Source organism: Scaptodrosophila lebanonensis, unplaced genomic scaffold (genome assembly GCF_003285725.1).
Source record: "Scaptodrosophila lebanonensis strain 11010-0011.00,11010-0021.00 unplaced genomic scaffold, SlebRS2 tig00001412-arrow-pilon, whole genome shotgun sequence".
NCBI classification, from domain to species: Eukaryota; Metazoa; Arthropoda; class Insecta; order Diptera; family Drosophilidae; genus Scaptodrosophila; species Scaptodrosophila lebanonensis.
This window is the reverse complement of record NW_022060739.1, coordinates 5,721,145-5,738,571: the sequence shown is the minus strand read 5'-3', so window position 1 is coordinate 5,738,571 and position 17,427 is coordinate 5,721,145. Positions and strand designations below refer to the sequence as shown.

The 17,427-nt window shown below is 36.4% G+C and overlaps 3 protein-coding genes and 1 long non-coding RNA gene across 5 annotated transcripts; 2 read left to right on the top strand and 2 right to left on the bottom strand.

Moving 5' to 3' along the window:
- The first annotated feature begins 3,682 nt into the window (after positions 1–3,682).
- Positions 3,683–4,352, top strand: LOC115631524. The gene is made up of 2 exons (XR_003996219.1): positions 3,683–3,723; positions 4,041–4,352. It is a non-coding gene; the product is annotated as an uncharacterized LOC115631524 (long non-coding RNA).
- Positions 4,353–4,548: 196 nt separating this feature from the next.
- LOC115631523 lies at positions 4,549–6,353 on the bottom strand. 2 transcript variants are annotated; one of them, XM_030528295.1, is made up of 4 exons: positions 6,186–6,353; positions 5,679–6,114; positions 5,259–5,620; positions 4,549–5,192 (listed from the first exon to the last, which is right to left on the bottom strand). In XM_030528295.1, exons 1-4 carry the CDS (start codon positions 6,303–6,305, stop codon positions 4,647–4,649), a joined length of 1,464 nt encoding a protein of 487 aa, XP_030384155.1. In that variant the 5' UTR covers positions 6,306–6,353; the 3' UTR covers positions 4,549–4,646. The 2 variants fall into 2 exon arrangements, with proteins under 2 accessions (XP_030384155.1, XP_030384154.1); XM_030528294.1 differs by having other exon boundaries at positions 4,549–5,620; positions 6,186–6,350.
- Positions 6,354–6,519: 166 nt separating this feature from the next.
- LOC115631119 (actin-related protein 2/3 complex subunit 2) lies at positions 6,520–12,607 on the top strand. The gene is made up of 8 exons (XM_030527780.1): positions 6,520–7,346; positions 8,401–8,494; positions 8,569–8,668; positions 8,737–8,923; positions 8,985–9,205; positions 11,550–11,641; positions 11,702–11,811; positions 11,876–12,607. The coding sequence occupies exons 1-8, from the start codon at positions 7,273–7,275 to the stop codon at positions 11,901–11,903; spliced, it is 906 nt and encodes a 301-aa protein (XP_030383640.1). The 5' UTR covers positions 6,520–7,272; the 3' UTR covers positions 11,904–12,607.
- Positions 12,608–13,348: 741 nt separating this feature from the next.
- Positions 13,349–14,619, bottom strand: LOC115631911 (transmembrane inner ear expressed protein). The gene is made up of 3 exons (XM_030528762.1): positions 14,435–14,619; positions 14,221–14,373; positions 13,349–13,437 (listed from the first exon to the last, which is right to left on the bottom strand). Exons 1-3 carry the CDS (start codon positions 14,550–14,552, stop codon positions 13,349–13,351), a joined length of 360 nt encoding a protein of 119 aa, XP_030384622.1. The 5' UTR covers positions 14,553–14,619.
- Positions 14,620–17,427: the final 2,808 nt, after the last annotated feature.

Below are 17,427 nucleotides of genomic sequence, written 5' to 3'. Positions count from 1 at the left end.
TATGTATTTATTTACTTATTTCTTTATTTGTTTTTTTTTTCTTTATTTCTTTATATTTTTATTTATTTATTTATTTCTTTATTTATTTATTTTTTTATTTATTTAATTATTAATTGATTAGTTTTTTATTTATGTATTTATTTATTTATTTACTTATTTACTTATTTCTTTATTTGTTTTTTTCTTTATTTCTTTATATATTTATTTATTTATTTATTTATTTATTTGTTTATTTATTTATTGTGATAATATCTCAATTGCCAGCTTCTATTGAAGTTATTAAACAGGAATTATGCAGTAAAAGTTTTATTCCGAAACTGACACTTTCTCAAGCAATTTTATATTTTATTCCCCGTCAGGCATTATTACCGCCTTCTAAACGAACTTGCTATTAGAACGATCTAACAATGCTGAATTTTCCCACCCTCTCAAATTTAATTTGAACTTCACATAATAGGCGCATATGTTCATCCATTTCTTTAATGTACTTGGCATTAACTTTGTAATGAAACCGCGCCCACTGTTAATGTCGGCCGAATGGGTTTATTGAAATGGAAGTGGCGAGCAATGTACAAATTCCAAAAACAATGTAATGACACACACACATAAGAGAATTGCATTTACACACATCACAAATTCACAGAGAACTCAAGAACAATGCCAGCGAACATTTTCTACCGTTTGGATTTATTGTTATGTACAGGAGACATGTTTATACATGCTCTTATATCTGCTTATTTGTGTGTGTGTATGTATGTATGTGTAGCTGGCCTGGCACTGACAACAATTCGCTTGTATACACATAGGTGGTATGTGTGTGAAACACTGCGACGGCAATGTTTTACACACATACACTATGTACTATATACAAGTATGTATATAGTATATATTCATATTTGGCACACACGACGTATGCTGAATATTATTTTGGCTGCGCCATCAGCCAAGCAGAGAGGCAGAAAATCAGAAATCCGCAGTCGTCAGTCCGTAGTTTGCAATTTGCAATTGAGTAGATCCGTCGAAATTGGCAATTACACAATTTTTGTGCATAGACAATTGCAAGTGAGAATTCGAGTGCATGGGGACTGCAAATAGATTCTCGACATAAGGCAGTCGCCAACATTATCGGCGTCGTCTTCGAGTTTGCTGTTGTGATCTCTTTTTTTTGTTTGTTTGTCTAGGCACTCGAAATTTTTGGCGCGGCGTTGTGTGATTGATGAGCTTTTGCTCTCCATTGATGTGGCACTGACAGCAACAAATGATTCATGCAGCCCATAAAGAGATTGGCTGGAAAAAGTTTTCAAATTCTCCCCGCTGTTACATCCTTTGTCCCACCCACACTTTCGGGCTAAGTGTGCCTGCCACGATGTCAAAGGTCATGTGAACTTTTAGAAGGTTAACTGTCAAGCTCACACCCACATAAACGCCTCTGGTCGTGCATAAAGCTAGCCGTAAGTTCAAAAAAAATGGTTAGACAAAATGTATTCAGCCACACCTACAGTGAACATCGTTTTAATAGGCACAGTACTTTAATTATGAATTATTATAATTAAGTCAGTAATGGGAAAGATTTGCAGCCTTGAATATGAAACTTCTATAAAAAATTATTACCTTCCTTTCATGCTTTGTAAAAAAAATGTGTGAAATCGGTGATAGAAAATGATTAAAACAATTCGTTATCCACAATACTGTTGACTGATTTTGATTATTTTAGGGCTAAAAAGTTATTCACTTCACTTTCCTCTTTCGCACAAGGAGAAAGTTTTTAACTTTAAAACTTGAAATTTAATATAGCAACTTAAGGTTTCTGTAAAAAATGACTTTTCAATATAACACAAACAAGTTTTAGTTTACCATTTTCAATGCTTTTAATTACAAATAAATATAAAATAGCTTTTCTTATAAAACTTGGCGCTGACTTTTTTCACTGAGTTATATCTAAATTTTACTTTAAAAGTGCACCTCAATGATAAACAAATTAAATGTAGGCTTGGTATCAAAAAGCTTATACCTTGCATTAATTGAAAAAAAAAAAAAACAACATTTAGAAATAAAAACTAATAATTCAAATACCTCGCTTAACTCTGAAATTAGTTCATGAATGCGTGCCTATTTATTTGTTCGCTACTGTACTTGCTTACTCGCACACACACATGCACACATATGTCAAAAAGCTAGCTTGCATTAATTGGAAAAACAACATTTACATAGAAATAAAAACTAATAATTAATATACCTCCCTTAACTCTCAAATTATTTATTTGTTCGCTACTGTACTCGCACACACACATGCATACATATGCACCCAAAGCTGTGCAGCATCGACATCAAATAACGGCAGCTCCATCAACGTCGTAAAACTATCAAGCGCTGCCAACGTCGACGTCAACGCTAGCTTCAGCATCAGTGCCAGTGTTGTCTGCGCTAATAAAAGCGTTGAAATATTTACCGCACACACTTGCACAGTGACAGCAAAACCAACAACAACAATACAATTGCCTGCAGGTGTCACAACACATGGCACGCGTCCTCCCACACATACACACAGAAATGCATACGCAACACAATGTAGTTATAGATATGTATGTGTGCATGTGGGAATAAAGCGCATACCGTTGAAAATCCGCGCACATTCCAAAACAAATCCCACAACACTTCAAACGATGCCGCCACAGACATGATGACGCTTATTTATACAAAATTAGTTTATGCCATGAAGCAATAAAAACGCACACACACACAAGCTCCATGTACAATAGCCTGTGAATATGCGTGTGTGGGTAAGCCATTTAAATATAAACTTTGAAAGCGCTTTGTGCTCTTCAATTATTTGTTAACAATAAATATTTTGTTACATATTTGGCAACCAAAATCTAAGCAATATTAATGTTCCCAATGGAAACCAGGAACATAATTAGGTAAAAAACAAAAGTTTGGGTTGTCTAACTTTTGAATATTTTTAAACAATATAGTCGCCTTGCATGCTTAGAAAACTCAAAACAATGACCGAATCTCGCTTAAAATTAGATAATTTAAATATTAGAATGTATATAATGTTTTTAAAGGATTGTGTATGTTGAGCGTACACAGAGGCAGCTGCCGAACAAAAAGGGGAATTAGAAAAGTTAATCGTGGATGAGTTTTCTAAAAACTCGAGGAAATTAATAATAAACTGGAACAAGTTGGTACAGAAAGTTGCCTCCCCCATTTGTAAGAAGCTGCATATGTCCTTGAGGGTATGTGCGGTACGGCCACGGTGCAAAGCAAGAAGCCTTCAAACAGGGATTGGGATGGAAGCAACATTTTGGTGGCACTGTAAAAGTATACAAAATACATATTCCGTAAACATCACTTTTTAAATTGGTAAAACAAATTTTTTTTTTACCTGGAGCACTAACCAATAGCCAGCTTACAATTATAAAAACAATATTTACAAGCCAACGCATTGCAAGTCTTCTGAACGTTCTTGGGAAAGTGGATCCAATTTTAAGGCATGTCATGGCTCAGCTACTTAATTGATGTACCGCAAAGCCAATCCAATTTATTACACTACTTGCCCTGCATCGGAAGAGTTACTTTTATTTAAAAAATGTATATTGAATAGATACTCTAATCTGAATCACTTTCTATATACTTAGCGCGACTGGAATAGAAAGCTGGCGCGTTTAAGAAACTGATCTATGCATCCAATGCAGCTTTTAGATACAATGAAATATTATGAATGTAAGTTTTTTATACATTTTTCGTAATTAATTTGTTTAGTTATTTTTTTAAATTTTAATTAATTAAATACAATTAATAATAAAATCAAAAATACACAACACATACGTGAGGGGTGCATTAAAAAATAAAATAAGCACATACCATCTATGAGATCCAGTTCTTCATACGAAAGGCAGGCAGGACTAGACTTGTCATATTATGCTGATCTAGAAGGTATAAGTACATAGTTTGTGGGATCTGCCACGCCTCTTTTAGCCTGCTAAGCAAACCTAAACCAAAACCATGGCACAGACCTGATACACTCTTGTATATTTCAGGTACAGAGTATAATTAGCGGTGTTCATACAGATGGACGAACATGTCTATGTCGATTCGTCTTGTCACGCTGAAAATTGTAATCCTATGCACAGCCAACTCCACATATCCCTCTGCCTATTATACACTTTCAAACATTCTGGAAACGGCTATAAAAATTCATTAAATGAATGCCATGAAGCAAATCTTGTTGCAGAACCTAATTCAAAAACTGCGCTGTAAAAACATTTTTGTAAAACTTTCAAGAACCGTTTATAATTTTAAAAGAACGTCCAAATTATATAAATTCTAAATAAAAGCAACCAAATATTATAGCTCCTTTACGACTTAAGGTCTACTTAAATATTTTAAAATAAAGAAAGCTACGGAACACAAATTTTATTCTGTATGACAACAGGTATTAAGCGCAAATTATTTATGCATTTAAAACAATACTTAGGAACCCAAATCAATATTTCATACAAAACACATATTTAAATTAGTATGTAAATTAATGGCATGGCCAATTAATTAATTAAGCTAACGAAACCTTAATTTTATTCATATACCACATATGTATGTGCGTATGACTTGAACACTTTCCGCTTAAACTAATATTCAAATTGTATCTAGCAGTTGTAGATCTGGCATGGCGCCACGTCCTCAATCTCGTCGCCATCCAGAGTTTTTATTTGGCATTCGCATAGAAAATGCACGATCTTCCGCTCGGCATTGCGTCGCTGCTCCGGACTAAGGCTATCAAGCAACATTTGCGCTTTGCTCAGCATTTGATTGGCGCTGGTACCCATTTGTGCGGCCGTCGTGGTGGCCTCCAGCTCTAGTTGATGCCTTTGGTTTTGTGCATGCAGTGCCTGCAAACAATCCTTCGACTGCCGCAGCACAGTCTCTATGTTGGAAATCACATTCCCAATCAGTTTTTCGGGAGCAGGAGTGGGATCGTCACCAGAATTGCTAACCGTGGTAGATGGATCGATCAGCACTTCTTCACCACCAACAGCAAAGCTTTCACTATGCAACTGAGTCTCCTCCAATGATGGCGTTGTGTTGGTGCTGAGATGCAACTGCTGTGGTTGTTGCTGCTGTTCTACCATCAAAGTTGGCTCTTCTTCGACTATGAAGGTCTGCTGCTCCTGCTGGACTTGTTGTTCCAGTTGCTGTTCCGGTGGCGGGGATGTTGTCACTTGAATGAATTGGTCATAGGATGGTACGTATCTCGTTACCTGGCCGGCATCGGAGATTACAGCAATCTCGTCATCCGGATCATCATAACGTTCCTCGTTTTCCTCCAGTTCCTCGTTATCGGAGCTGTATGGATAATCTGCACCCCAGACTTGTGGGCTAGCACCCATATACATGCTGCTAGGGCTGATTTCCGTAATCTCGCTTTGGCCTTTTGATGGTCGTCCTGGCCGCTTTAAATTCTCAATGATCAACGGCACGCCCTTGCGATAGTGGTGAGCCAGAAATTGCAGATTGTTGTAGTAGCGCCATGTTACGGGCTGGCTCTGATTGATCTGATGGTTACGATATTCGCGGGCAAAGCGATCCCGCAGCTTCTTCCAACGATTGTAGCAGAGTTCCTCTAAAAAAAAAACTTGCAAATTAATGCCGCAGTTACATGGCGTTTTTCCAGAACTTACCCGACACCTCCAGACTTTCCGAAATAAGGCGCCAAGCATCGTTCTTGGCTGATAAATTATTTGAGTCGCGTATTTGTTTCCGATGATACAGAACGGGATGGATTTTGACCAACTCAATGAGTCGCTGATTCAACTCAATCGATTCTTGGTCCTGTTCTTCCTCTTCCTCCAGCTTTTTCTCGCTCTCACCAAAACGGGAGCGCACTCGCCGCCGCCGCTCTTTAGGCAGAAACTTCATGCCATCCAGACTCTCGTGCTTCACCAGACCGTGTTTGTAGTGATCCTTGAGGAAGAGCAGACGCGGAAACATATCCCAGTAGGTCGGCTCGTTAGGATGTTCTTGGAATCGACGGAACTCCTTGCCAAATCTGTCTCTTATACTCTTCCAGCGCGTTATGCAAGCGCGTTCTGACGCACCGAGCTTAAGCGAGACGGTCTAAAATTTAAGTAAACATCGCGGATACACACTAATTAGTTGGGGTAGAAGCCCAATGTGGATGAGCATACCTTCCAGGCGGCGTCCTTGCGAGATGCATTCTGCATGCCGCGAGCACTGTCCTTGTCGTAGAGTATGGGGAAGGATTCTATTAAATCAACCAGCGCATGGTCATCTAATTGACCGCTCATTTTTTAAAGTGCAAGAATTAATATTGAAGCAATTTAGTGCATCAGCATCAACACTAACGTTTCAGAACACTGTTTAACTGCAATACTAATCTCAATTTAAAATACCAAAATACCACATAATAGCAAAAATACCAATTCTGCATTAAAATATCGTCAGCTAAAAAAGTATCGATACCAGCTATGCATCGCTGGCGTTCACATCGCTATCTTGAAACACATTGCGAGTTGGGCTGCGAAAAAATTGGTTAAATTAGCGGATGCTCCGGCTTTAGTAAATGCAAAAAGTGTTAACAAACTACATTCTGTTTCAAAAACGAACAGCATTTCGTTTTTGTTGCATTTTTGTGCCTCTATCGAAAAGTGAAAACAACATTATATGAAACGTCAGTTTTTGCGAGTGACAAATATTGGTAGGGTAGCGGGTGCGAGGAATGTGTGTATGTGTGCTGGAATTCGCATGTGTGTGTATGTGTGTGACCAAAAAAGCCGACATCAGCAGCAGCGCAGCAACGTCGAAGTCAGCGGCAAAAACAGAAAACGTTGCGCCCATTTTTTGTTGTTGATTCATTAAATACGCTACATACACACCAAGGCAAAGAAGAGACACACACACGTCCAACGCGTATGTGTGTGCAAATACGTATACTCCGTGCATGTGTGCCTGTGAGTTGGAGCCGTCAGTCCAGCGCCATAAGTAGCAGTAGTATTAGTCTCTCCGTATTGGATCTCAAACACACATACACACGCACGCTCGCAAACGCCGACGTCCCCACCACATGCATGGCTTTAGCTCCGGCCACTTGAAGCAGCCGCTGCCGTAGCAGCAGCAAAGAAACAGTTACCGCACGAAGAGCACCGCAAAAGCAACGTCACACGTTTGTCATCGTGCTGGGATTTAAAAATAAGAAAATTTCTATATATTTTATATACATACATATATAATACGCGACTGCAGATAAATTCAAAGATGATATTGCTGGAAATCAATAATCGAATCATTGAGGAAACACTGCTGGTTAAATACCGCAATGCTCAGGCCGGGTGAGTAGTCGTAGTCGTCGTCGCCTTTTTTCCAATTTTCAAATATGTGCGGGACAGTATTTTATTTTATCTATTGGCCTCGTCGCTAACATTCTATGCGCGTTATCAATTTGAGTGAGTTTTATCAGCGCATTTGTGCCAGAGTGTGAAAGTTCGGATGTAGCTTAATTTTTATACACACCCAGGCGTTCGTCAATGCCTTCGTCTGTATGATTATGTGATATGTATGCACATACATATATACATATGTATGTATGTGCCATCGGCAGCGCCCGCACAACATTTGTTAATTCATTACAACTCATTTATATCGCGTCACTTGTGCATAGTCTGCAGCTAAACACCTCATACAAAGCCATATGCGGCGGATTGACTCATCGCCATTGTCGTTGTTGTATCGAAAAATCGAATAATCGTGGGGCGCTGGCAACATAAATATAAAAACATGAATGTGTGTAAATATTTATGTGTGTTTCTCTTGTTTACAAAACCCCCAAATTCTCCTTACTCAACTCATCCAAAAATAAATCCAAACTTATATACCATTTACGATAGCACCATGGAGTTCAAAGTGACATATTTTTGTTTATTTCTACAATCTGTGTCTCAAAAACTCCCAGACTAACCCAAAAAGACGAACGGCATCCTGTATAAACATTCATTTTATAACAGATGACTTGTGTTCGTGTACAGTATTACCCATATTTCCTAAAATATTCTGTTCGAAGGTGGGATTTATAAGTAAACTAGTCAGGTGTGTGTCCCAAAAACCCCTTCAAGATCGAACAAACCTATAGAGAAACTCGTTTGTATTCAAACAATTCTGCCCAAAAACATCTTTCAATACATAAAAACGAAAACGAGTTCCACACACCGCCCCGACCTCATTAAATCATACATTATTTTAATCGCAAACAATTTTTTTATACAACCCGATAAGATATTGAAAGCCTCCACAACAGCAACAATATCTAACAGGGGGCTGACTAATGCTACTACAGTATTTTTGTTATTTTTTCATTTTATAATATCACATTTGTTTTTTAATTTCCAGACTCAAACCAGAATCGATAGACATACGAATAGCAGACTTTGATGGCGTGCTCTATCATATTTCGAATGTGAATGGCGATAAAACAAAAGTGCGGGTGAGTGTTGTGAAAATTGTGCTTTAATTAACAGACTTGCATTTATCATTTATTCTCCCTCAAAATGTATATAGACGAGCATTTCGCTGAAGTTCTACAAACAGCTGCAAGAGCATGGCGCGGACGAGTTACTGAAGCGTGAATATGGCAGTTTACTGACAGACACCGAGGAAGGTGGGTTTCAAGCACGCCAACTACCCGTAATTACAGAGCCCTTTAATTAAAAAATTGTTTGCACGCAGGCTACAATGTTTCTGTACTTATCAATCTGGAGGATATACCCGCGGATTGGGAGAAGATAGCAAAAAAAATTGGACTGCTGAAACGCAATTGCTTTGCATCAGTGTTTGAAAAGTACTTTGATTTCCAGGAGCAGGGCGAGGAGGGCCAAAAACGTGCCGTTATCAATTATCGCAATGATGAGACACTGTAAGATTTAATTGAAGAAAACTTAATACAAAATAACGAATACAATCTGTTTAACATGCAGCTATGTAGAAGCCAAACCGGATCGTGTCACTGTAGTCTTCAGCACCATCTTCCGAGATGAGGACGATGTTATCATTGGCAAAGTATTTATGCAGGAATTGAGAGAAGGTCGACGTGCTTCGCATACAGCGCCACAAGTGCTCTTCTCGCATCGCGAGCCGCCATTGGAACTGGCAAATACTGATGCCAGAGTTGGTGATAACATTGGATATGTAACGTTTGGTAGGTGCCTCATATCGGCCTCACACTATTCAAGTATACTAAGAGATATAACTCTGGGGTTTAAAGTGACATATTTCAGTAACCCCTCTGAATTGCGTCTCTAACGCTCCAAAATTAATTAAGACGAACGGCATCCTGAATAGACCATTATTTTATATCAGATGACTTGCGTTCGTCTACATCACTAGATAAACTCTCCTACAAAATATTTGTGCAAGAACTTCCTGGAGCTAAAAGTGACATATTTTGAGTTTTCTTCTCGCTTATGCCTCATATACTCCCAGAAAAACTTAAGGTATGAACGGCATCCTGTATAGACCATCATTTTATATCAGATGACTTGTGTTTGTGCACATTTAAGTAAAAATTGAACTGTTATACATGGTGGAGCTAAAAGTGGCATATTTAAGAGTTTCATACTAATTTATGCCTCATATACTCCCAGAAAAAGTTAAAGTACGAACGGCATCCTGTATAGACCATCATTTTATAACAGATGACTTGTGTTTGTGCACATTTAAGTAATCAAAAATTGAACTGTTATAAATGGTTGAGCTAAAAGTGGCATATTTAAGAGTTTCATACTAATTTGTGCCTCATATACTCCCAGAAAAAATTGAAGTACGAACGGCATCCTGTATAGACCATCATTTTATAACAGATGAATTGTGTTTGTGCACATTAAATCATAAATTGACAATCTCTTAGACAAGATGGAGCTAAAAGTGGCATATCTAAGAGTTTCTTACTAATTTGTGCCTCATATACTCCCAGAAAAAGTTGAAGTACGAACGGCATCCTGTATAAACCATCATTTTATAACAGATGACTTGTGTTTGTGCACATTAAATCATAAATTGACAACCTCTTAGACCAGATGGAGCTAAAAGTGGCATATTTTAGAGGTTTATACTAAATTATGCCTCATATACTCCCAGAAAAAATTGAAGTACGAACGGCATCCTGTATAGACCATCATTTTATAACAGATGACTTGTGTTTGTGTACATTAAATCATAAATTGACATTCTCTTAGACAAGATGGAGCTAAAAGTGGCATATTTAAGAGTTTCATACTAATTTGTGCCTCATATACTCCCAGAAAAAATTGAAGTACGAACGGCATCCTGTATAGACCATCATTTTATAACAGATGACTTGTGTTTGTGCACATTAAATCATAAATTGACAATCTCTTAGACAAGATGGAGCTAAAAGTGGCATATTTTAGAGGTTTATACTAAATTATGCCTCATATACTCCCAGAAAAAGTTGAAGTACGAACGGCATCCTGTATAGACCATCATTTTATAACAGATGACTTGTGTTTGTGCACATTAAATCATAAATTGACATTCTCTTAGACAAGATGGAGCTAAAAGTGGCATATTTTAGAGGTTTATACTAAATTATGCCTCATATACTCCCAGAAAAAGTTGAAGTACGAACGGCATCCTGTATAGACCATCATTTTATAACAGATGACTTGTGTTTGTGCACATTTAAGTTAAAAATTAATAAACTGTTATACACGGTGGAGCTAAAAGTGGCATATTTTAGAGTTTCATACTAATTTATGCCTCATATACTCCCAGAAAAACTTAAGGTATGAACGGCATCCTGTATAGATAATCATTTTATATCAGATGACTTGTGTTTGTGCACATTTAAGTAAAAAATTGGACTGTTATACATGGTGGAGCTAAAAGTGGCATATTTAAGAGTTTCATACTAATTTATGCCTCATATACTCCCAGAAAAAGTTAAAGTACGAACGGCATCCTGTATAGACCATCATTTTATAACAGATGACTTGTGTTTGTGCACATTAAATCATAAATTGACAACCTCTTAGACAAGATGGAGCTAAAAGTGGCATATCTAAGAGTTTCTTACTAATTTGTGCCTCATATACTCCCAGAAAAAGTTGAAGTACGAACGGCATCCTGTATAAACCATCATTTTATAACAGATGACTTGTGTTTGTGCACATTAAATCATAAATTGACAACCTCTTAGACCAGATGGAGCTAAAAGTGGCATATTTTAGAGGTTTATACTAAATTATGCCTCATATACTCCCAGAAAAAATTGAAGTACGAACGGCATCCTGTATAGACCATCATTTTATAGCAGATGACTTGTGTTTGAGCACATCAATTATTCCGACCTTTATGTTTATAAAAAGTCTTTTAGTCGCTGATCTTCCATCGATTTTAGACTTCAGTATAACTTTATTATTCATATATTATAATAATTTATTGATATTATTACAATTTTGAAAATATAACTTAAAACTTGTGTTAATGGGCTTCTTCGATATTTTCGATATTTTTACTTACAGTGCTCTTCCCACGTCACACCAACAAAGAAACACGGGATAACACGATCAATCTAATACACATGTTCCGAGACTATTTGCATTATCACATTAAGGTAGCCACCCTTAACTATATTTCAAAGTCATATTTACTTATTTCTTCTCAATATCTATAGTGTTCAAAGGCTTATATTCATTCGCGCATGCGAGCAAAAACCTCAGATTTTCTTAAGGTGCTAAATCGTGCAAGGCCCGAGCCCAAGAATACGGAGAAGAAAACTATAACGTAAGTGAAATTGTATTATTAATCATCCTAGTTTTTAACTAATTGTCTGTTTCTTTATCTACAGGGGGAGAACATTTTATCGCAAGGAATGATGCGAGCAGTATATTTAGTTGTTTTTTATATAAATGCAAAAAATTAAAAAAAATATATATATATATTAATTGTATTACAGCAGAATTTAGGCAGAAGAAATCATGAAATTCTTGCGGAAAATGTTTCAAAAACTACATAAGTGGTGAAAAACAAAACAGAAAGCAGCGAAGTAAACTGCAAATATTCCAAAACGATAAGCTATTGTGTAAGCTCAACAAATGATTATGAACAAAGGAGATAATAGTTATGCGTTAGTATTGAAATTGAGCTCTGTGTGTGTGTTCTGTGTCAGTCAAGAGTCAGCAAAGTGTTTTTTGTTTTTGTTACAAACCTACATACTTACATACATAGCCAAGAGTTGTCAGCTTCAGATTCAAAGTCAGAGTAGGTGTTGCGTCAATATATCACGAACTACAAAAGAATTGTGAAGCAAAACATTTTAAACTAAACATATAACCTAAAATTAAGTCCCAAAAATAATTGAAAGCGTTCTTTGTGAAGCGCAAGAAACTGTTTGAGAATGTCATTTGAAACGAAAAAATGAAAATAATTAATTACACACATACTTGTTAATGTCGCAATTCAAATGCTGCCCTCACAGACCTACTAGCAATGTAAAACACAATAAATAAAGAAAACATAAACTTTGATACATCCGAAAATGAGAAAAAGAAACCTAATAAAATCCGAAAAGAATTTGCAATGCACAATTGTTTTCCTTTTTTACATTTTTATTGAAATATTTCAATAGTTTTAATATAACACTTTACATATAACACAATCTGAGTATTTCACATTAGAGTTTTTAGGTCGTTAAATTGTTTCAATTTCAGAAAATAAGCAACGCATTTGAAAAGGAGGACTCGCGGATGTGGAGCGAAATCAATAATTTAATCATTCTAATTAAAATCAGAGACAAAACAGGCCCGCATAAATAGTTCTTGAATAATGGACCGAAAATACACGTATTTCAGTTGTCACAAGAAGTTGTTTGAGAGAAGAAGGCCTTAAAATTGTTGTTGGTTCGTGTTTCGCAGTAAAACAGTGTTGATTAGGAATTGAAGATGGTCTTTAATGCGACAACTGCCACAAAGTAATGGATCTTTGTATAAAATCGATTGGAAAATCTATTTAAAGCATTTTAAATCTTTGACAACTTTTTGATCACTTAATTCTGAATCATTATCTGAATCAGCCATTAATAATTAAAATGGTGGGCTATGTTTCATTGCGAGCTGCGAAAAAGCAGCAAAGGCTGTGAAGCTTAAGAAGTATTGGAAAATGTTTAAAGATTATTACAGGAACTGCCTTAAAACTTTAAAAGCATAAAGGATTAAAGCAAGATTACTCTCTTATTTAATTCAATTGACCTTAATCGAGGGGATGCTCGTTTGCCGAATCCAACAATTAAACAATTTAAGAATTTCACTTGGTTTGGTTTGAATTAAATTTTAAATTTAACATTTTGTTTTTCGTTTAAACTTTCCAGGCTAGTCTGCAGATTCAGATAATCGCTCTGTATGCGCGCACAGACTGCAAAAGAAATGCGTAGAATTCCATTTGTTACTAATTTAGTTAAATATTTCATTTAGTTTATTTAGACATTCACATGTGCTGGAAAGCGTTATACTCACATAGGCAGTGTTTTGTTTTTATTTCTGTTATATGTTAATTCCAATAGTTAAGTTACTTTTGTGCTTAGGTGTAGAGTTTTGTTACAGCGCACTACGGATCATCATACTCTTCCAATTTTATATAAGCAAGTGCTGTGATAGAGAAGTGAAAGTGTTTGTATATATATATAAATTTTATAGAAAGTAGAACAAGATACAGGTTTAACAAAATGGAAGCGAAATGCGTAAGAACTTAAAGAAATAGTTTTGTACGATTAATACAAGTAGGACTTTCAGTTCGCTTCCATTTGAAGAAAACTTGACAGCATTTAAACAAATATGTATGTTCTCGAGTAGCGTGCATTGCGAGGACAGGTTTGGAGTATATGTAGAATGAATCGTTTATCATTTCTACTTATATGTGTGGGTGGGAAACACAAGCCAAAAAGGGCTTGGCTTGAAAATTTCCCTACAAGTGTGTCTGACAAACAAATTGGGGCAGTTGGGGGGGAGGAGATAATATTATAGTACACGTATACAAGTATTTCGTAGGAATACTATAGTTTGGGTTGTTTGGCTTGTTTAGGTCTAAACGTCATAATGGATATATAGTATGTACAATGGTTATGCTTTGTGGGATTTGGGGATGCGACTTATTTACAGGCATGCAAGAATGTTTCGCTCTAGAATATATAGAACTCACCCTTTTGCAGATCCATGTCGTCCATTTCGGAGTTCTTTATTTGCTGCAATTTCTCGCGAAACTTCTTCGTTATCTGTTTGCGTTGATAGTCAGCCTCGATTTCCTGTTTGGTGCGCGGTATGCGGAATCGTATGCAACAGCAAACCATAATCACTGCAATAGTAGGGTATTATCCTGGTTATATTGAACAAAACTTATTTAATTAGCGCTATACCAATGCTCATTAGAATGCCCAGGCAAGAGGCGATTATGTGCCAGCGCCGAAAACCTCCAATTGCCTCCTTCTCCAGCCAATTGGGATCTATATCGAATATATCCGTATCGTCATCCATTCTAATTGATGATTCCCGTACGCTATCCTTGAGCCCTTACTTTGTGATGCGTCGGACGCTGCTTCAGGACACGTCTAGCTACTTCGCCTGGCCAATACAGACTGTTCATTTATAGCCACAGTCTCTCCCTTGGCCTGTTGGCCAAACCAACTGGGTGTTTGGCGCGCTGATAGCAACACAAATACGTCGAATGACAACGGCTTGGTTGGGTGTTGGGGCACACCCTGTACCGCGTGGGAGCGCAAAATGGCAAGCTCGAAAAAATAATATTAAAAAAACAAACAAAAGAAAAACATAATGGCAATTTGAATGGGATGGGGCTTGTGCTGTAAGAAAATTTCTGCCATATCCATACCCTACACATACTAGGGTCAGCAAAAGTCTGTAGGCATGCATTGTGAAGAAGCATTTAAGGTCTATTAAAGGGAATTAAATAGATGTTAGCTTTTTAAAGTAAAGTTACTGAGAACCTTGATAAGAAATAACTCTAATATAATGACTTTTTACCCTTAGAGAACAGGTATGTAAATAGTAATAAGGAGAGTTTTAATAACTTATCATAATTATAGTAGGCTAGTTATAGTTTTCATTTAAATACTAGGCGTATTAACTTATCAGCCCAGAATATGTATATGTGTACCTCGAATGGAGAAATGTCTTTCCATAGCGCCATAGAATATAGAATGTACTATTCTGAATAGGTTTAGTAATGATGCTTGTCCCTTGAAAGTTCTGGAGATGCTAGATTGCCAGAAAATAAATATTATGAGGGCCTAGTGTTTTTTATTATACTTCAGAAGTCCTTAAATAAAAGGAATACCTTTTTATGATCGACAACAAATATGTAGTTTGAAATCATTATTATTAAAAATAACAATAATAAGAAAAAATGATAATTCAAGCTAAAATACTTGTAGAATTTTAAAGTTCTTTCGTAAAGTTGGCTTAGAAATAATATCTATCAATCAATATCTATTTCCATATATATTAATCAATATCTATTTGGAAATGACTTTATTTGTATAATTTTAAAATTCTTTCGTAATTTTGGATTAGAAACAATATCTATCAACCAATATCTATTTACTATTTATCTATCAATCAATATCTATTTGGTAATGATTTTATCTTCTAAACAATGAACATGCATTCAAATTAGAGTTGAAAAAAGCAAAGATAATTATATACAGGTTCAAGAAAATTGTATAACATTGAAAGTAGGTTTGTTTCCTTTCCTGCTTCAAATTGTGATAATTTTATGTGTAAATCATGAATTACTATCAATTTATTTTATATATTATTTTACTTAACTAATTTCAAAAATATGTATTGCTTCGATGCTGAAGTTATTTCCATAAACCATGATTTAAACTATGATCGTATCATTCTTAAAATTGCAAAACAAAAAAAAAGTGCAAAAATATATTCAACTAAAATTGCCAACTTTCGTGCTAGTTTTGGAAAATTTCGCTACGCTTGTAACTTTTTGAGAAACTCCAAACCCGCATGTTTATCTTTATGTGATATCTCATATTTCATAAACTAGCATATCTCTCCGGAACGTGCCCAACCTCCCCATTGTAGGGACACTCGTCCAGACACCATGAAAGCTGAAAAGTCATGATAAATATTTTACTGGCAGGCAGACGACGCCACTGCTCCTCCATTCAGGCTCGCATGAAAGCGAAAATGACAACAGACTCGACTCGAGTCGACTAGAGTCGCCGTCTATCTATCCCACTAACTGACTGACTAACTATGGTGGCCGCCTCACAGAATTGGGTGCGGTACGTCCGCGTGCCACAGCACGACAAAAATAATGTTGCCTTTTCCTTCTTTTTTTTTGCATACTGAGAGCTCTGTTGTAGCCCTCACAAAGGACAACATGCATATGGTTAGTTAGGTAGCCATAGACGCCACATGCTGGGCACACCCAACAACAACAACAACAACTCCAACAGCAACAGTAACAGTAACAACAATAACGACAGCAGCAACACCTGAACCCACCCATACACTCGCATGGCCGCCCACTTAGCCATGCGCTTGCCCATTCGTTGGCTGTTTAATTTGTTGACTTTTTGCCACTGTGAATGATGTGTTGGGTCTCGGACCGTGCCAGGACGTGCTAGGTTTGGAGGGGCGTAGGATATTTGTGGGTGGGGGGAGGAGAGGGGCAAGTGTTTGCCTAATGACTGTGGCATTTACTTTAGTCGTTGGCGTGCTTCTTGCGGGCGTTTAGCATTATGTGATTGCAATTATTCTAGATGAGCTGGCCTGTATTATTATTTGCCAAGAAACAGGCAGCTTGCATCAAAGAATCAACAACATTTATTTGCTGCCAATATTTTATATTTATTATGTTTTTTCCACACTAAACATTCTATATATTTATGCTAATATATGAAAAACAAAGAGTTTATAATGATTAACAGAATTCGAACAAAACAATATTAACTGAAATTATTTTTTAAAAATACATTACTTCAAAAAAGTAAATACTTTAATGAGTTTAATTGAAGCATTATTAGTTTTCAACTTCAGGTGTTTGAAGGAGTTTGAAGGTGTCTGTATATTAAGAATTACATATTTAACTACTTTAGATTGATGGGGAACGCTCTTTCCATAACCAAACTGAAGAAGCAATTTCAGTATAAAACATCAGCCTTAATAGTTGCCCATTTCAATTTTTAAACAAAGCCAAGTTCAATGTCAAATGAATGTTTATGGTGTTTCTAAGAAAGTTTCAGGTTGTAATTTTTTGCACCTGTGCCCCACTGTGCCATGTCCCAATGACCTAATAAAATGTATGAAACGAAGACAAGATAGTTCAAAAGTGTTACAACAACAACAAAAACACTAACAGATAATCACT